The sequence below is a fragment of the Molothrus ater genome, chromosome 5 (assembly GCF_012460135.2).
Source record: "Molothrus ater isolate BHLD 08-10-18 breed brown headed cowbird chromosome 5, BPBGC_Mater_1.1, whole genome shotgun sequence".
Taxonomy (NCBI): Eukaryota; Metazoa; Chordata; class Aves; order Passeriformes; family Icteridae; genus Molothrus; species Molothrus ater.
The window spans coordinates 4,528,156-4,544,703 of record NC_050482.2 but is presented as its reverse complement, the minus strand read 5'-3'; the positions used below and the strand labels follow the sequence as shown (position 1 = coordinate 4,544,703).

General features: G+C 46.5%; 1 protein-coding gene across 1 annotated transcript in view; it reads right to left on the bottom strand.

Moving 5' to 3' along the window:
• The window catches only part of LOC118698035 (store-operated calcium entry regulator STIMATE-like), a 36,300-nt gene extending 33,769 nt beyond the window's left edge, over window positions 1-2,531 (bottom strand). Inside the window, exon 1 of the mRNA XM_036401107.1 lies at window positions 2,423-2,531. Coding sequence (XP_036257000.1) covers window positions 2,423-2,531 — 109 coding nt within the window. The remainder of the gene's footprint in view (window positions 1-2,422) is intronic.
• Window positions 2,532-16,548: the final 14,017 nt, after the last annotated feature.

Sequence of the window (16,548 nt, the reverse complement as noted above, 5' to 3'; positions counted from 1 at the left end):
AAGAGCTCTGAACAGTTTCTGCACAATCTGGAAATTTTTTCCATGCAAATCCAGGTGTTCCTATAGCTGAGCTGGTACTTTAAAGTAGAAGGAATAGAAATTCCTGAGTTTGGACAGGAATTCTGTAACATGGTTTTGGGTCAGAAGGGACCTTAAAGATCACCAAGTTCCACCTCCCTGCCATGGACAGGGACACCTTTCATTATCTGAGCTTGCTCCAAGCCCCATCCAACCTGGCCTTGGACACTTCCAGGGATCCAGGGACAGACACAGCTTCTCTGAGCACCCTGTTCCAGGGCCTCACCACCCTCATGGTCCTTGTTTCCACTTATTAACCCATGGCCTGCAATATTCTGGCAAAGAAGAAATCACAGTAATAAAACCAACACAAACACTTAAGGAAAGAAGAAAGTACTGAAGGAAAGAAGTATCAAAGGGCTGACTCCAATAACAGCAACACCCGAAATCCTACATGATGTCATGAGTCATCCTAAACTAGGATCTACATGATGTCATTTAGTCATCCTAAACTCTACGTGAGTCACCCAGCTGGGACTGCCTGGCTGGGTGAAATGAAGGTGCAACCAAAATTCCCAGGAAGTTTTTTGTCTCAGCTCCAGAAGCTTCCACACCTCCCAGGCACTGGAGCCTTCTCCTTGCCAGCTGAACGTGCCACAGAAACAACCCAAAGGCTGAAGGTTGATGCCCAAAACAAAACTGTTGGCGAGCCCACAACCACCGTGGGTTAGGAGTCAGCACACACAGCCCCCTCCAGCAGATCCAAGGGAGCCTCCAGCTGGAAGTGTGAGCCTGGGGCACAGGTAAGGACCAGCTGGGGTGGGTCAGGGACCACCAGCCCAGCTGCAGCCACGGGAGGGGGCTGTGGTTGGGATCCCGGGGCTGTAAACACATCTGCCCTCGGGGTCCCAGGCAGCAGTTCCTCCTCAGCTGAGTCACAACAAAACCACACAGGATCAGCTTTCAGTTTCTCTTCATTAACCGAGAGGCTGTTAATGTTCACAGAGATATTAGCCCCTGCACCAGCAGTTAGCCCAGAGTTGCTGATTTTCTGGCAGGCGTTATGCAGCCTCATCCCCAGAGGTATTCCAACATGATTTACCCAAGTCCTTGATTTTATGGGACACCCCATGGCGTTTATGGGAGAATTAACCCACATGCACACATCACTAGGGGGAACAGGAATAGAAAACGAAATTACCACTATTCTTACTGAAAATATTTGGTAAAACACAAGCAGCGGCATGTTGCAACTGGGCTGCTCCAGCTGGAAGAAGGTATCAGTTATCCCTGGAAGAACTTGTTGCAATTTTCTCTGGCAGCTCGGCGTTAACCGCAGCGCTGGAGCCTTTGAAAGCGGTTTCCAAAAGGCAGAGGGGGCAAGAGAACCTCAAAATCTGCAGCTACTTAGCCAGAAAACTTGGAAGTTTCGGTTCACTGTCACCACAGGCTTTCAAACAAGGAAAACAGATCGGGTTCTGGCATGTTGATTCAACGTGTGCTAAACCACTTAACCCTGAAGAGCAGCAACACACACACATCGCTCTGAGCAAAACGCAGCTGCGGCACAGAGCAACAGTGAATTTTCACGGCTCCTTCAGCCTCAGCGTTCCGCACCTTTTCACAGGACCGCAGAATCACCGAGGTTGGGAAAGAATTCTAATATCATCAAGTGCAGTCATTAACCCAGCACTGCCAAGTGCTCTACCAAACCACATCCACACGTATTTTAAACATCGCCTGGGACGGAGGCTCCAGCACTGCCCTGGGCAGCCGGTTCCAATGCCTTCCCCTTCCGGGGAAGAAGCTTTCCCAAATACCCACTCTGAACTTTCTACAGCGTAACTTGGGGCCGTTCTCTCTGGCTCTGCAAATCACACCCCGGGTGATTTTTCTCACTCCTCAGCTGATTTTTCCCACTACCAGCCCTTCCCAGTAACCAGAAAAACACGTTCTCTCTCTGTAACCTCCTTCCCCAGCCGCTCAAGCCCTAAAACTTGAGCGAAAATTCAACAAAAGCAATATCACGGTGCAATGAAATCCCCCCGAGCACGCAGCGCCGTGTCGGACACCCGCCCCGTTTTTATCAGCTCCTCCCCGGCCACTCGCGGGGTCACACCAAGAGCTTTTTTTTACCCCTCATTAAAATTTTCTAAGCGACTGAGCAATGGCTCACACAAGCGCGGCCAATTTTAAGAGATTACAGCCTCGCTTTCCGCGGAGCTTCATTACCATCAGATTAGGGAGTTTGGAAGAAGGAGCATCTGGCGCTGCTCCTGCTGCTGGGGAACATCCCCAGCGCGTCCCTTCCTCCCCAACCCAAACTTGGTGCGTTTTAAGAGAACGGGCACCCACCCCATCCCACCGAGGCGTCCCTGGTCCCCTCGGTCCCCCCGCTACTCACGCATGAGGGTGCTGAAGGCGCAGAGAGCCAGCAGCGCCTGCAGCAGCACCCCGAAGCGCCCCAGCAGCGCTCCGCTGCCGCAGCCGTGCGCCGGCCGGGGGGCGGCCATGGGGATGCCGTGGGACGGGAAAGTGCGGAGAGGTGCGGGAGAGCCCGGGACGAAGCGGGAACGGGGATGGGAATGGGGATGGGACAGCCCCCGACCCGCACAAAGGCGGCCCCGAGCCGCCGCTCCCGCCCCACGGCCCGCCCCGCCGGCAGCAGCGCCCGGGGCGGGGCGGGAGGGGAGGGACGGAGGAGGGCATGGAGATGGGGACAGGGAAAAGGGACATGGATGGAGATGGGGACAGGGACCGGGAAAAGGGACACGGATGGGGATGGAGATGGGGAGAGGGACAGGGAAAAGGGACACGGATGGGGATGGAGATGGGGAGAGGGACCGGGAAAAGGGACATGGATGGGGATGGGGACAGGGACCGGGAAAAGGGACACGGATGGGGATGGAGATGGGGAGAGGGACAGGGAAAAGAGACATGGATAGGTATGGAAATGGGGAGAGGGACAGGGAAAAGGGACATGGATGGGGATGGAGATGGGGATGTGGGAGAAGTTGAGATGAGGATACAAAGAGAGACGGATGAAGATGGAGGCGGGGACGAGAATGAGGATCAGGACAGGGATGGGGAAGGGGACAAGGATGGGGACAGAGATGGGGATGTAGAAGTTGGAGATGAGGATACAAAGGGGACAGAGACACAGAGGGATGAAGATGGAGGTGGGGATGGGAATGGAGTTGGGGACAGAGGTGGAGATTGGGATGTGGAAGAAGTTGGAGATGAGGATACAAAGGGGACAGAGATTGAGATGGAGACAGACAGAGATGGGAATGGGGACAAGAATGGAAATGGAATTAAGGACAGGGATGAGGATCAGGGGACAAGGATGGGGCAGAGGCAGAGGTTGGGATGTGGAAGAAGTTGGAGATGAGGATACAAAGGGCACAGAGACACAGAGGGATGGGGATGAAGATGAGGATCATCCAGATGGGGATGGGCATGAGGATCAGAACAGGGATGGGGAAGGGGACAGAGGTGGAGATTGGGATGTGGAAGAAGTTGGAGATGAGGATACAAAGGGGACGGAGAGATAAAAATGGAGACAGACCGAGATGGAGATGAATGGGAATGGGGATAAGAATGGAAATGGAGTTGAGTTGGGGATAGGGACAGGGACAAAGACGGGGACCAAGACAGAGATGAGGATGTGGAAGGGGTTGGAGATGGGGATACAGTGGACACAGACATTGAGACAGAGGCAGCCATGGGAATGGGTATGGAGATGGGGACAGGGATGGAAATGGGAATGGAGATGGGGATGAGTGTGGTAATAGGGAAGGGGATAAGGATGGGGATGGGGAAGAGGTTGGAGATGGGGATGCAATGGGAACAGGCAGACAGAGAGAGGCATGGAGTTGAGGATGGAAATTAAGATGGAGGGGTGGATGTGGAAGGGGTGGGAGGCAGGGATGCAATGGGGATGAAGATGGAAATGGGTGGGACAGAGATGGAGATGACAATGTGGATGTAGATGAGGTTGGAGATGGAATGAGGATTGGGATAGGAAAGGAGATGGAGATGATGAGGGAAATCAGGATGGAGATGCAGGCAGAGACAGTGATGAGGAAAGGAGTTATGGATGTGGGTGAGGACGGAGACAGAGGTGAGGAGGATGATGGAGATGAGGATGTGAGGCCCTGGAGGGAATGGCGGTGCTGGAAATTGTGCTGAGGTTTGGAGAGCTGGGTTGGGGAGTCCTGGTGGGCACAGGGGTGCTGGGCTGGGGAGTGTGGTTGGGATCCTGTTGGGATTTGAGATGCTGGACTGAGGGAGTCCCAGAAGTGTTTCAGGTGTCAGATGTGCAGGTCCCAGCAGGATTTGGGTTGCCCTGGATGCAGAGATCCTCGCAAAGTCTGGGATGCTTGGCTGGGGAGCATTGGTAGGGATCCCTGGCCAAGATTGGGGTGTCAGGTTGGGGGGGTTCCAGCAGGGATGGGGGTGCTGGGTTTGGGAGGTCACAGCAGGGTTTGGGGCACCAGGCTGGAGAGGATCCCAGCAGAGTTTAGAGTGCTGGGCTGAGGATAGTCCTGGGTCTTTTGATAGGGTTGTGTTCTCAAACTTCAGCCTCAAATCTCTTTTTTTGTTTTTTTTTTTTGCTCCTCTGCGTAACACTGCTGCCACCCCCCTCTACAGCTTCCTCCCTACAGGGCAGGTTTCATTTTCTCTCTCTTTTCAATACCCTTGAGGCCATCTTCAGGGAGCACTGGGGTCACATGGTGAAATTTCCCTCCCTGATTTTGCAGGGTAGGAGCCTGTGTTCAGTTACAAAACCAGAGAGGCTGCGAATCTTATCCTGTCATATGACTCTGAGGGATGGCCTTAGAAACAGCAGTAAATGTTATGAGAAAAGAAAATCATGGGATCTGGCCTGCTTCCCAAATAGGTCCAGTTTACAGCACAGGAGGGAATTGTGTTGTTCCTGGGCTTGGGAATCCCCTGTTCTGGGGAGGTCATTAGTGCCAGGCAGTTTAGGCTGGAGCCTTGTCCTTCCACAACTCAGTCAGCACATCACTGAAATAAGAAATATAGTCCCTCCTCTCTTTTATTTTATTTTTTTTTTTTATTTTTCCAAGGGTGAATTGAATCTTGGGTTAATTGCTGTTCACTTAGCTCACTGACTTTAATCATGGTTTAATCACAACTTCAGCCAGGAAGGTGGAAGTTTCATCTCACTAACTCATTTTCAGCTGATTTAGTATGTGCAATTGTTAGTTTCATAAAAAGGTTCATTCCCCTGAGCTGGTAAATCTGATTGTGTTTTGCAGTCAGTTGCCTTTATATTAAATTCTAAATCAAATATTAAAGTTGATGCTTTTATATAAGCCAGTTGAACACACGGTATGGGGAAGCATCTATTAAGCAAGTACACACTTTAACAGAGATTTCTTCAGGCTCTTAACATTTTTTTTTGCATTTTCTCAGATTTCCTAGGTTGCTGCTATAAAGACATTTTCAAGAATTGCTGGATGGTAATTTCTCCCCTGGGAGGTGCCTTGGACTCTGCTTGCCCAGGTACAGCACAGCGATTGGAGAAAACAAAGGGGAAAAAAAAAGACATTTTACCAAGATGAGTATTTCTTAAACAAAATTTCATTTCCTGTGAATAACCTGCAAATTATCTGTGATGTATCAGGGTCTTGCCCAAGGGGACAATTTTTCAAAAGCTCCCTCAGTGCTGCCTCCTCCCCTTTCTTCAAGCCCAATCAATGGTGATTTCTCCCAGCTGCTTTATCAGCAGGACAGAGTTATCCGAGCCCTTATTCCCAGGTGCTGATGGTTTTACAAGAGAGCAGGGTGCCTCCCATGTGTGAAAACACTCAGGCTCCAGGAGGGCAGTAAACAGAGAGCCTTGATTCCCCCTCCTTGCAGGAAGGGGCAGATACCCTTCGCTGGCTCTGGGTGCTGCCCATTCCTCCGTGAAAACACAGCTTTGCTTTATCAAAAGCACCGTTTGCACTTCAAAATATTTGTGTTTTCTGAGCCCACGCAGAAAGTCTTGAAGTTTTGTCTGTATCCCAAGTGGAGTCCAGGAGCTTTGGTTATTGAATTCTAACCCTAGAATTTTGGCAATTTAGATGCCTCACCACCGGCTCCCTGCTTTTTTTTTTTTTTTTTTTTTTTTTTCCCTGAGGTTTTTCTCTCTCTGAGGAGACTACAGGGCCTCTCTCAGTATCTAGAGGAGCTCCAAGAGAGCTGGAGAGGGACTTTGGACAAGGGCATGGGGTGATAGGATAAGGGGGAGCGGTTTCACGCTGCCAGAGGGCAGGGTTAGATCAGATATTGGGAGAAATCCTTCCCTGTGAGGGTGGGCAGGCCCTGGCACAGGGTGCCCAGAGCAGCTGTGGCTGCCCCTGGATCCCTGGAAGTGTCCAAGGCCAGGCTGGACAGGGATTGGAGCAGCTGGGACAGTGGAAGGTGTCCCTGCCCATAGAAGGGGATGGAATGAGATAATCCTCAAGGTCCCATCCAACCCAAACCATTCCATGTTTCTAACATTTGAAAAACACCCAGCAAAAGAAAAAGCAAGTCAAGTAAGCGCTTATGGAAGAAGTAGAACTTAATAAAGGAATAATTAAAAAAAAAACCCAAGGAAAATCAAAATATTAGGCCATGTGGGTAAGCATAAAATCAGAAACACCAAAGTGATTTCAAGTGATAAAGAATGTAAAAACTAACCCAGGCTATTTATGAGAGTACAAGGAAAAAAATGGAAGATGGAGGAAATCTGTGAATTTTCTACAAGAACAATATTCTACTTTAGGACAGAATAGAAATAGAAAACCAAATAATGAAAACCACAGAATATTTATAAGAAATATAAATAATATAAATATAAACACCGAGCCTTTATATTATACAAATATAAACACAGAATCTTAATTTTCCCATGCTTCCAAAAAAGGATTAGCAAGTGAAAGTAACTAAAAACAACATGAGTAGGGATAACCCAAGACAAGAGCAGGTTCAAAGATGAGAGGAATCAAGACTGATGGATTCAAGGGCCTGAAGGAACAAAGCAAAAGTAGCTGAGAAGTGGGCAGGGCATAGTTTGGCTCCTCAGGTGTTATCACAGGAGAAGGGGAATTGCTGTGCCTGGCTCTGAGGAGGGGACCAGCTTTATTCCAGTAGCCAGGAGGACCCTGGTAAAAATTACCAAAGAATCAATTTATAAGCACCTGGCAGAAAATAATGTAATAAACACCAACCAATGTGGATTTGACTAGAATAAATCATGTCAAGGGAGTTTCATTTCTGCTCTGAGAGGATGACTGGGTGTGTCTTGGCTGGGAGAAGGTTTGTGTTGCTGCCCCAGTAAAAACCCATCAGCTCTGCTGCAGCACCAGCTCTGGACAAACCCCCACCAGCTGCTCCAAAATCTGTTTGCTGCTGCATCAGGAGCAGTGTGATGGCTCCAGGTGGGCATCTGAAGCTAAATATCAAACTTGAAGAGTCTGCAACCCTTCATGAGGTTAGGGTGAAAATTAGGAATTGTTTTGTTGAACCAAAGGGATGGTTCCAGAGCCAACAGAAGGAAATGCAGTGAGTGGTAGGGAAGGAAGGAGGCAGAAAGTGGCTGGAAAGAGCATCAGGAGATGTAAATGTCCTGCAGACAAAATGTGAGTGGAAAACAAAAAAGCTGTTGCAAAGAGGAATGTTGCACCTCCCTGTTTGAGGAGGTGATCTGGAGAGTTTTACAGAAAAATTGGGCAATGCTGGGTTCAGCCCAGTTTTGCCATCACACGAAGATGTGCTGGAGTCTGGAGAAAGCAAAGAAGAATGGCAAGAATTTGAGAAAATAAGAAACAGAAAGGAAGTGGGATATTTTCTCCTGCAGAAATAGTAGCTGTCATTGGAGGAATAGGCTTTGTGGCAAAACTGTTCTGGTACAGTTATAAAAAGTTAATAAAGTTGTTGGAATTTTTCTACCTCAAAAAAGACAAGTCAGGGTTTGTTTTTGTTTCCAAAAAATAAATTTAAAAAAATAAAAAATGTTTGCAGCACTGGGAAAATTGTCCAGCCCATATCTGACACTCAGCACAGGCACCTGCTCACACTCAGCTGGGCCTGGGTTCAAAACAGACCTGAGAGGAGGACAAGGCTTTTCTTCAAGGCTTCCTCACTTCAAGGGCACTTCACTGTGAAAAACTGGCTTGGGATCCAGAGGGATTCTCTTTTTTTAGGTCTACTCCTTTTTGTAACATTGCCATGGCCTTGAATGCCCTTAGTGCAGTCCAGGTACAGTCACAGGATGAAAAACCCAACCCCTGTTCTGCACAAGCTACTTTTGGGTGGGATCCACCTTCAGATGTCTCTTTTTGAGACATCTCCTTTCATAGCCAGTGGAGAGGAATAACTTCTTTCAGGAATAACATCTTCCCGTGTCCATCCTGGTCAGATGAATTAAGTCTGCTCCAGCTCCAGGCAGTTCAGTGATGGCCTCATGTCAGAAAAGAGCCACAGAAACATCAATGCCCATTTTTTTTTCTAGCAACACAGCCTTATTTTCTTCAACTCACTTGCCCCCAAAACACTCAGGTGTTTTGTACCCCTAGAGTGCCCAGCTTGATGGTGGGGGTGAGGAAAAGTGGCAGGTCTGCAGAGGGTTATTGTGGTAAATTGGAGGGGGACACACCAAGCTGCCCTTTCCAGGATGATGCTCAGGGAAATTATTCATCTGCTTTTATTTATCACATGGTGAAGAAATTACTTCTGAAAACAAGATCTCTTGGGAGAACTTCCTTTAGCTGATATTGGAACAGACTTTATTGATGCTGCCAGCAGCAGTGATCCCTGCTGATTAAACAGTAGCTGGACTTTATTCTTGCTGAATTACCCATTTGACAAGGCCTAGCACATTGAACAATCAGTCCCAGGTTATATTCATAAGCAAGAGGCCGACACCAATTTCTGTATCAGCCAGGGCTTTGTATTGCAGGATACTCCAAGGAGTAATTGTCAAGGTAATTCTTTTCTATTTTCACTAAGTGCTTTAGCTGTGTTATTATGAGATGTTCAATGTCTTGCTCAGAATGAATGGGAATAATTTCCCACTTTACAGGCCCTGTGGCACTTTTGGCTGGCTGTGCTTGGCTTGGAGCTGGGTATTGCCAGCCTTGCTCACCCTGGCTGTGTCAGCCAGAGGGGCAGGGGACACCTGCAGGTCTGGCAGGACCCAGGACATTGCTCTGGCTGCCCTGGGTGATTCCAGACCCTGGCAGGGGCTCAGAGACCTTGGCACAGAGTCACAAACACCTGTGCCTTTGATTTTAGCCCATGGAAACAATTCCCAACTTTGTGTGAGGAGTTACAAGCCACAAGAGTTTGAGTAGGATGATAGTGAATTTGTCACAGGGTGAAAATGTAGAATTTTGGGGATTTAGAATGGGGGTTCAAGAGGCAAGATGGAGGAATCTGGGCATGTCCTGTCCTTCTTCTCCTTCTTCTTGTCCTCCATCTTCTGCTGTGACGTTGGCACTTATGGATTGGTTTAGAGTAGAGCCAGACTGTCTAACACAGGTGATAGGTATTGGAAATTATTGTAAATAAAGTACAGGTAGCTGTTAGTGTAAAAAGCCAACACCACCCCAAGGGCAGGGACTGTGCCACAACCCGACCTGCTGGACAGATCTCAGCAGGTCAGAGAAAGAATGGAATAGATAAGAGAAAATAAACAACCTTGAAAAGCAGAACTGATGAATCCTGACTTCTTCTTCGGTCGTGGGGCTGGGAAAAAAAGACTTTTAATACCTTGGGGGTCATTTCAACCACAGAAACCTGAGATGTGCCCAGGCTGTGAAAAGCAGAAAGAGGAAGGTTTCAGCTTCCCTTTCCCCCTCCCCTCATTCAGAACATCCCAGCTCTGCAATTCAGCCCCTGGGCACAGCCCCCTCCTCTGCATGGCCATCCCTTCACCCAGAACAGAGTGGGAGCTCCTAAAACAGCACCAGGGAAACTCTCACAGGTCCCACCAACCCTTGGGATGATGTTTGTGGCATTCACATTCTCTGAAAAAATTCCTTCACCCAGGATTTTTCTCCTCTGAAGCTGAGAAGCCTCAGAGAAAAGGAAAACAATTCTTATCTCATTTGCTTCTCCTGTGTTGTGCTCACATGTGGAATGTGTTTGGAGATTGTTTACCCTCAGGTGACTGTTTCATTGGATTCTGCTGTGAGTTGTTTTCACTCTTTGGCCAATTGGGGCCAAGCTTTGTTGGGACTCTGAAAAGAGTCAGAGTTTTCATTATTATCTTTTTAGCCTTCTGTAAGTATCCTTTCTGTGTTCTTTAGTATAGTTTAATTTAGTATTCTTTATATAATAGAGTATCACAAAATAATAAATGAGCCTTCTGAGAACATGGAGTCAGATTCATCATTCCTTCCTGCCACAGGGCACCCCACAAATACAATAGCTGTCCCTGCTTCAGGTTTGACTCTCCTGAGGTCATGTATCACCCAAACTCCTGCAAGGTGAGCCCTGGGAGGGGATTGGACTGGATCACCTTTAAGGTCACTTCCAAACCCAACCATTCTATGGTTCTAAGATGATCCTTGGGTTTGTGACTGTTTGGACAAGGATAGAACTGCTAGAAAGGCTCAACATTTGCTTCTTCAATCAGTTTCTTCCTTGAAAATTGAACTTGTGTTTTTCTTATGTAAGAATGGCCAGATGCTGGTTCCTTCAAGCTTAAGATACATTTGAATTCATGGCCATTGAGACCTGGGCAAAATTCCCTGAACTGCAATAGAGTGGATTTAGGCTGGCATCAGGACACCTTTTCCAGGACTAAGGCTAGTTAAGAGCTGCAATAAGTTATTGGGGGCAGAGGGAGAAATTCTGCCATTGGAGAATTTTAAGAATATCCATCTTTTTAGAATCAGAGAATCATGTAGGTTGGAAAAGGCCTCTAAAATCATAAAGTCCAACTATTAATTGGTCCAACCAATAGTCCTGTCTCAGGGAGAGCTGCGTAATTCCTGCTTGAGGTGGGAGAATTGGTGAGCTGATGTCCTAAATTCCCCATGAGCTGCATTTATCTTGGCTGCCCTGCTCCCTTTTGCCAGCCTGGATCTCCAGCCTGACCTTGTATTGCAGTGGTTTATTGGACAGACAGGATATGTACCAATCCTGTGCTTCTGGAGGTCTTACTCCTCTCAACATCCTTCCAGTTCAGGGGGATCAGATTCCTCCTTAGGATAAAAGAAAAAAAAAAAAAAAAAGGTAAAGAGAGAAAAAATCCGGTCAAATACAGTTTTGTTCCTTACAGCTCTTCTGTCTCTCTGGCAGACCTGAGGCTGCCTCAGGAAAGAGGAAGCTTTTTTCTCTGCACAGTTGTGGGTCTGGATTTTGGAATCTGACAGCCTGGGTGACTATTTATGCAAAAAGATCAGTTAGGAAATGGAGACCTGCCCTACTGGAGAAATGTTAAATATTCACAACATTAATGTAGCATGTAGAGAGGACCTTGGTTATTTTCCCCTGAGCTCTATTGCTCACTGGGAGCCTTGAAATAAAATGCTAATTTGCCAGGACCTGGTGAATATTCCCTGCTCCCAAGCCTTTCTCCATTAGCACTTGAAAACCACAGGTTCCTTCACAAGCCAGCCTTGATGTTTTATAAATGTTATAGCCAAGACATCCCTTCTTCTCCCTTTAATGCATTTTTTACAGCTGCAGCAGAGATATTATTTCCATTCAGGCTGCAAAGAGCTATCCTGGAAGGGACCTGAGTTACCTCTCTTGAGGTGCTCCCAAAACAGCTCATGCTACCTAACCTTAAGCTAATAACCTGCTCAAGGACCCCATTTCACATTTTCTGTGCAATCTCAGCTGCAGAGCCACAGGTCAGGAGCCTGATGGATCCTTACCGGTACAAAAAAAAGCCTTTAGAAGAGAACTCAACCTTGGCTGAATTTCACAGGGATGAATTTCCATGAGAAAAAACCACCTGGATGTGGAAGAAAAGGGGTGTTAATAGTGTTTGGATAAGAAATGGTGCAACAAGTATTGCAACAAACAAACCTCAGGTTCAGGGAGAAGATTGTCTCCAGCCTAGAAACCTCAGCCAAATCTGCCCCTGTGATACCTACAGTGTTTCCTCCCAGGGATTGCCAAATAAACCTCATGAACTGTCTTAAAACTTGATTTTTACTCACCTAGAGGGTCTCTGATGAGAAACATGCACACACAAGCCCATAATGATCCTATTGGATATTAAATGGTACAGGCCTATTCCTCCCAGACAAGGAGGAAAAGTCTCCCACTTTGAGCTATGCCAAAAGCTAAGAAGTCTGCAGAACTCATCTGAGTCACTAAGCACAAATATCCTTGAAAAAAATAGCTTTCCAGCCTGCAGAGTTACTATTCTGGTGCAACAAGTAAAATTTAGGCCAGTTAAAAGCCTTTTTTCAATTGCATGTACCAGAGGAAGGTGATTGTAAAAACTCCACCCCTTCACTGGTACAACAGTGTCAGAAAAACTTTCAAAGAGCAGATCTGGTGTCAGCCACAGACACTAAATGGGAGGAGGAATTAAAGCAAGGAGTTCCGTATTGCTTCCCTTAGCATCCTCGGGATCCTGCCCAGGAAATCAGACAATTTGGGTCCCACCCCAGTTCATTACCCAACATGCAAACATTGGGTGTGCACTGCAGAAGGCACAGAGATCTGCTCAGCTATGCCAGTTCTTCCTGAAGACCTGCTGGAATCTTGATTTTAGGTTTAATCCCTTCTTAGGGACTTAATCTAGTTAAGCAAGGAACAAAAGTCACAAAGAAAACACCAAGGGCAGGATTGCTCATTTCTCCTGTGATTGGTAGCCTCAGATCTGGTGGTGGTTACTAAAACACTTGGCTCTAAAATATGCATTTCATTTAAAATAATAACTTTGCTGTTATTATTTTGTTTTGCACTACAATATCCAGTGTAAAACAAAATAATGGTTTTCCAAAGGAGCAAGTGGTGAGGTTGCTTTGGTCATCCCTGTGTTTTATGAACTCAAGGGGAATCTTTTTCCTGATTCCAGCTGGCCTTATGTGGCATTCACATTCTCTGAAAAATCACTTTGCCCAGGATTTTTCTCCTGGGAAGCTGAGAAGCCTCAGAGAAAAGGAAACCAATTCTCATCTCATTTGCTTCTCCTGTGTGGAATGTGTTTGGAGATTGTTTACCCACAGGTGATTGTTCCATTGGATTCTGCTGTGAGTTGTTTTCACTCTTTGGCCAATCAGTGCCAAGCTGTGTTGAGACTCTATTTTCATTATTATCTTTTTAGCCTTCTGTAAATATCCTTTCTGTATTCTTTAGTATAGTTTAGTATTCTTTAATATAACATAGTTTCATAAAATAATAAATGAGCCTTCTGAGAACATGGAGTCAGATTCATCATTACTCCCTGCCATGGGGATCCCTGCAAATACAATAGCCTTAGATCAGATGTGTAAATCTCACCCTCAGATGAGATCTGATACAAAACAATCTCAGTTGAAGAAATCCATTTACCAAAGCTGTGTTTTCACATTTTAGCTCCCAAACACTGAACACATGCCACAATGTACAGCTCCTTTTCAAGCAGAATTATTGCAGCATGGATCTGCACACATTCTGAGCTCAGAGCCTCCTTCAGCACTGGAGAGGAGGCTGGAAATGCAGGGAGTTGGGTCTGCTGCTTTTGAGGTCTTCAAGATGTAGCCCTGCAGCCCAAACTGGCTTTCTAGGCTTCCTCAAACCGTGCCCCTTCACCCCATGCCTGAATTAACTTCTGGAAGGATCCTTAAAGTTATTTACAGAGAAGTCTCAGTGCTCACATGAGCACAGCTGGCAGACAAAGCTTTCTGTGCCTCTGTGTGGATGCAAAGCTGAACAAAATGCCTGCCAGCTGTATCCCAGAGAAGCTGCATCCCAGAGGAGCCATATTTTTACTGCATTTCCATCTTCAGCAGGAGAAGAGAAAAATATTTGAAGAGGTGAGGCAGCAGCTGCTAGAGATGATCCTACAAATGCATCCCACCCTGCAGCCCTGCTCTTGCCTTCTGTAACTGCATGGGCAAGACACACCTTTCCAATCTGAACGATTCCATGAATCTATGACACAGCTACAAGTTATTTTTAAAACAAAAAGTGTTAGAAAATCACTTTACAGAGTGATGTGCAAACCCCCAGTCACTGTATGTGTCTGACACCAGATCTGCTCTTTGAAAGTTTTCCTGACAGTGAAGGGGTGGAGTTTTTACAATCACCTTCCTCTGGTACATGCAATTGAAAAAAGGCTTTTAACTGGCCTAAATTTTACTTGTTGCACCAGAATAGTAACTCTACAGGCTGGAAAGCTAATTTTTTCAAGGAGATTTGTGCCTAGTGATTCAGATGAGTTCTTAGCTTTTGGCATAGCTCAAAGTGGAGGTCCCAGTCCTGAGACTTTTCCTCCTTGTCTGGGAGGAATAGGCCTGAACCATTCAATAAGAAATTATTTTTAACCCAATACTTATTTCAAACTCAACCTAAACAGTGTTTCTACTTTCTCCTACTGTATTTTTTCTATTTTCAGCCTCGCCCTAATCAAGGGCTGCTGTTTTAACAGGAGACCCCTTAGCTTGATGCTGATGTAGGCCATATGTTCTTTTCCTCCCCATCTCTTCACTTCTGGATGTTACAGCTGAAATACAAACCCCTGAATGCCCAGGGATTTCCAAAGGCCAGAAGACATCTGCTTGCCATCACAGATGTTTGCAAGTTAACACACGGATGAAATAATATTAGTCAGTGAGATTCAGAACTGATTCAGATTTCCCCAATTAGGCATAAATGGTGCTTTGATGAAGAATTAAACAGGGATGAAAAAATTGAAACATAGGCATCAGTAAGAAAACAGTTGCCAAATAGATTTCCACCCTTCAGACTGGAGTGAAGAATCAGGGTGTTACAGGAATCAGTCTCTTGCTGTAGGAGGAAGGAATGCCTGTGTGCACTCATTTTGCTGTTTTCAACAGGGAAGGTGCTACAGCAGCTTTGTGGTTTCTGGATAACTGCAACATGGCTCAAGGACAGGCTGGAAAGGGCTCTGAGCAGCCTGGGGTGAGACACTGAAATGTTTAGGGGGGGGATGGTTCCAACATTTGCCCTTTTGTGCTTTGCTGGTGCCAGGTTTGCACCCCAGAGAAGGAGGAAGAGAGTTTCTGGGTGTGTGGTGTCATTTCACTCTAACCTGCCCCTATTAACAAGAAAAGCATCCCTGTCCATGGTCCATGGAAGGGGGGTGGAATGAGATGAACTTTGAGGTCCTTTCCAACCCAAATCATTCTGTGACTCTGCAACTTTTATGTTCCTCTATTCCTACACAATGATTTGTGCCCATCCCTCCTGGATGGGAGCAGTGAGAAATGTCCCTGGAGACTGATCCAGATCTGATCAATGTCACAGCACAGGGCACAGAATTCATGCTCCTCCTCTGCTGAGTAACCACAGGTGTCCAGGTAGGAAAGGACTTTGATTTTCCTTTTGTGGTTTCCATTTGCCCTTTTGTGCTTTGCTGGTGCCAGGTTTGCACCCCAGAGAGGAGGGAAGAGAGTTCCTGGGTGTGTGGTGTCACTTCACTCTGACCTGTCCCTAGTGCTATTCACAAGAACCTGAGTTAGCCTCACCAACCTGCAGCAGCTTGTAACACCTGGGAGAGTGGAAAACATCCCTGCCCATGGCAGGGGGTTGGGGTTGTCTTATATATCAAGAGTTCTCTTATCATTATAGTGCAAGGATTCCATATTGCCAGAGTTTCTACCTCCTCAATGCTTCTCATAGGCAGCACCTCTAAGCACTGACTGTTCCTGATCCTTGCAGCAACCATCTGACTCCAGTTCCCACCAATCCACTCTTTTATACCACTTGTTCTTATTGGCTACAGGTGTGGCCTGTTAACATCATGCCTGTTCCTAATCTTTAGTAATTGGTTCAGCTGCAACTCTTTAGGGGATAAGATGACATTCTATACCACCTTCATTTACCCATACTGTATCCCCCTACAGGTTGGAACCAGATGGTCTTTGGATGGTCTTTAGATGGTCTTTAAGGTCCCTTCCCACCCAAACCCTTCTGTGAGTCCAGTGAGACAAGCATGAATTTGGAACCCATACCAAACCAAACAGCTGAAGTGGAAAGTGGTGGTTTAGGCTTTATATAATGCATGAAAAAGAGAGATGTGCCAGCAGAGATGAGTCCCACAGGGAGATCTAGGAGGGTCCCTTTTCCTGGGGTGGGCCAGCACAGCCACATTCAAGAAAAATGCAAAGTGAGTTTGTGTCTCTGATAGAGCTGGAATTTTCGCTCTCCATAAATATCCTGCTGTTCAATTGCTGTGTCTATACTGATCTCCACAAAAAAAATCCCATTTTTTTTTCAGTGGGATCCTATTGGTTGAGGCAAAAATAACTCCAGAAATCATTTATTTCTTCAGAAAGTGTGGGAGTACTTGTCCCTGCTGCTGTCAGCTCCCATCCATCCGTTTTATCAGGCAGTATCAAC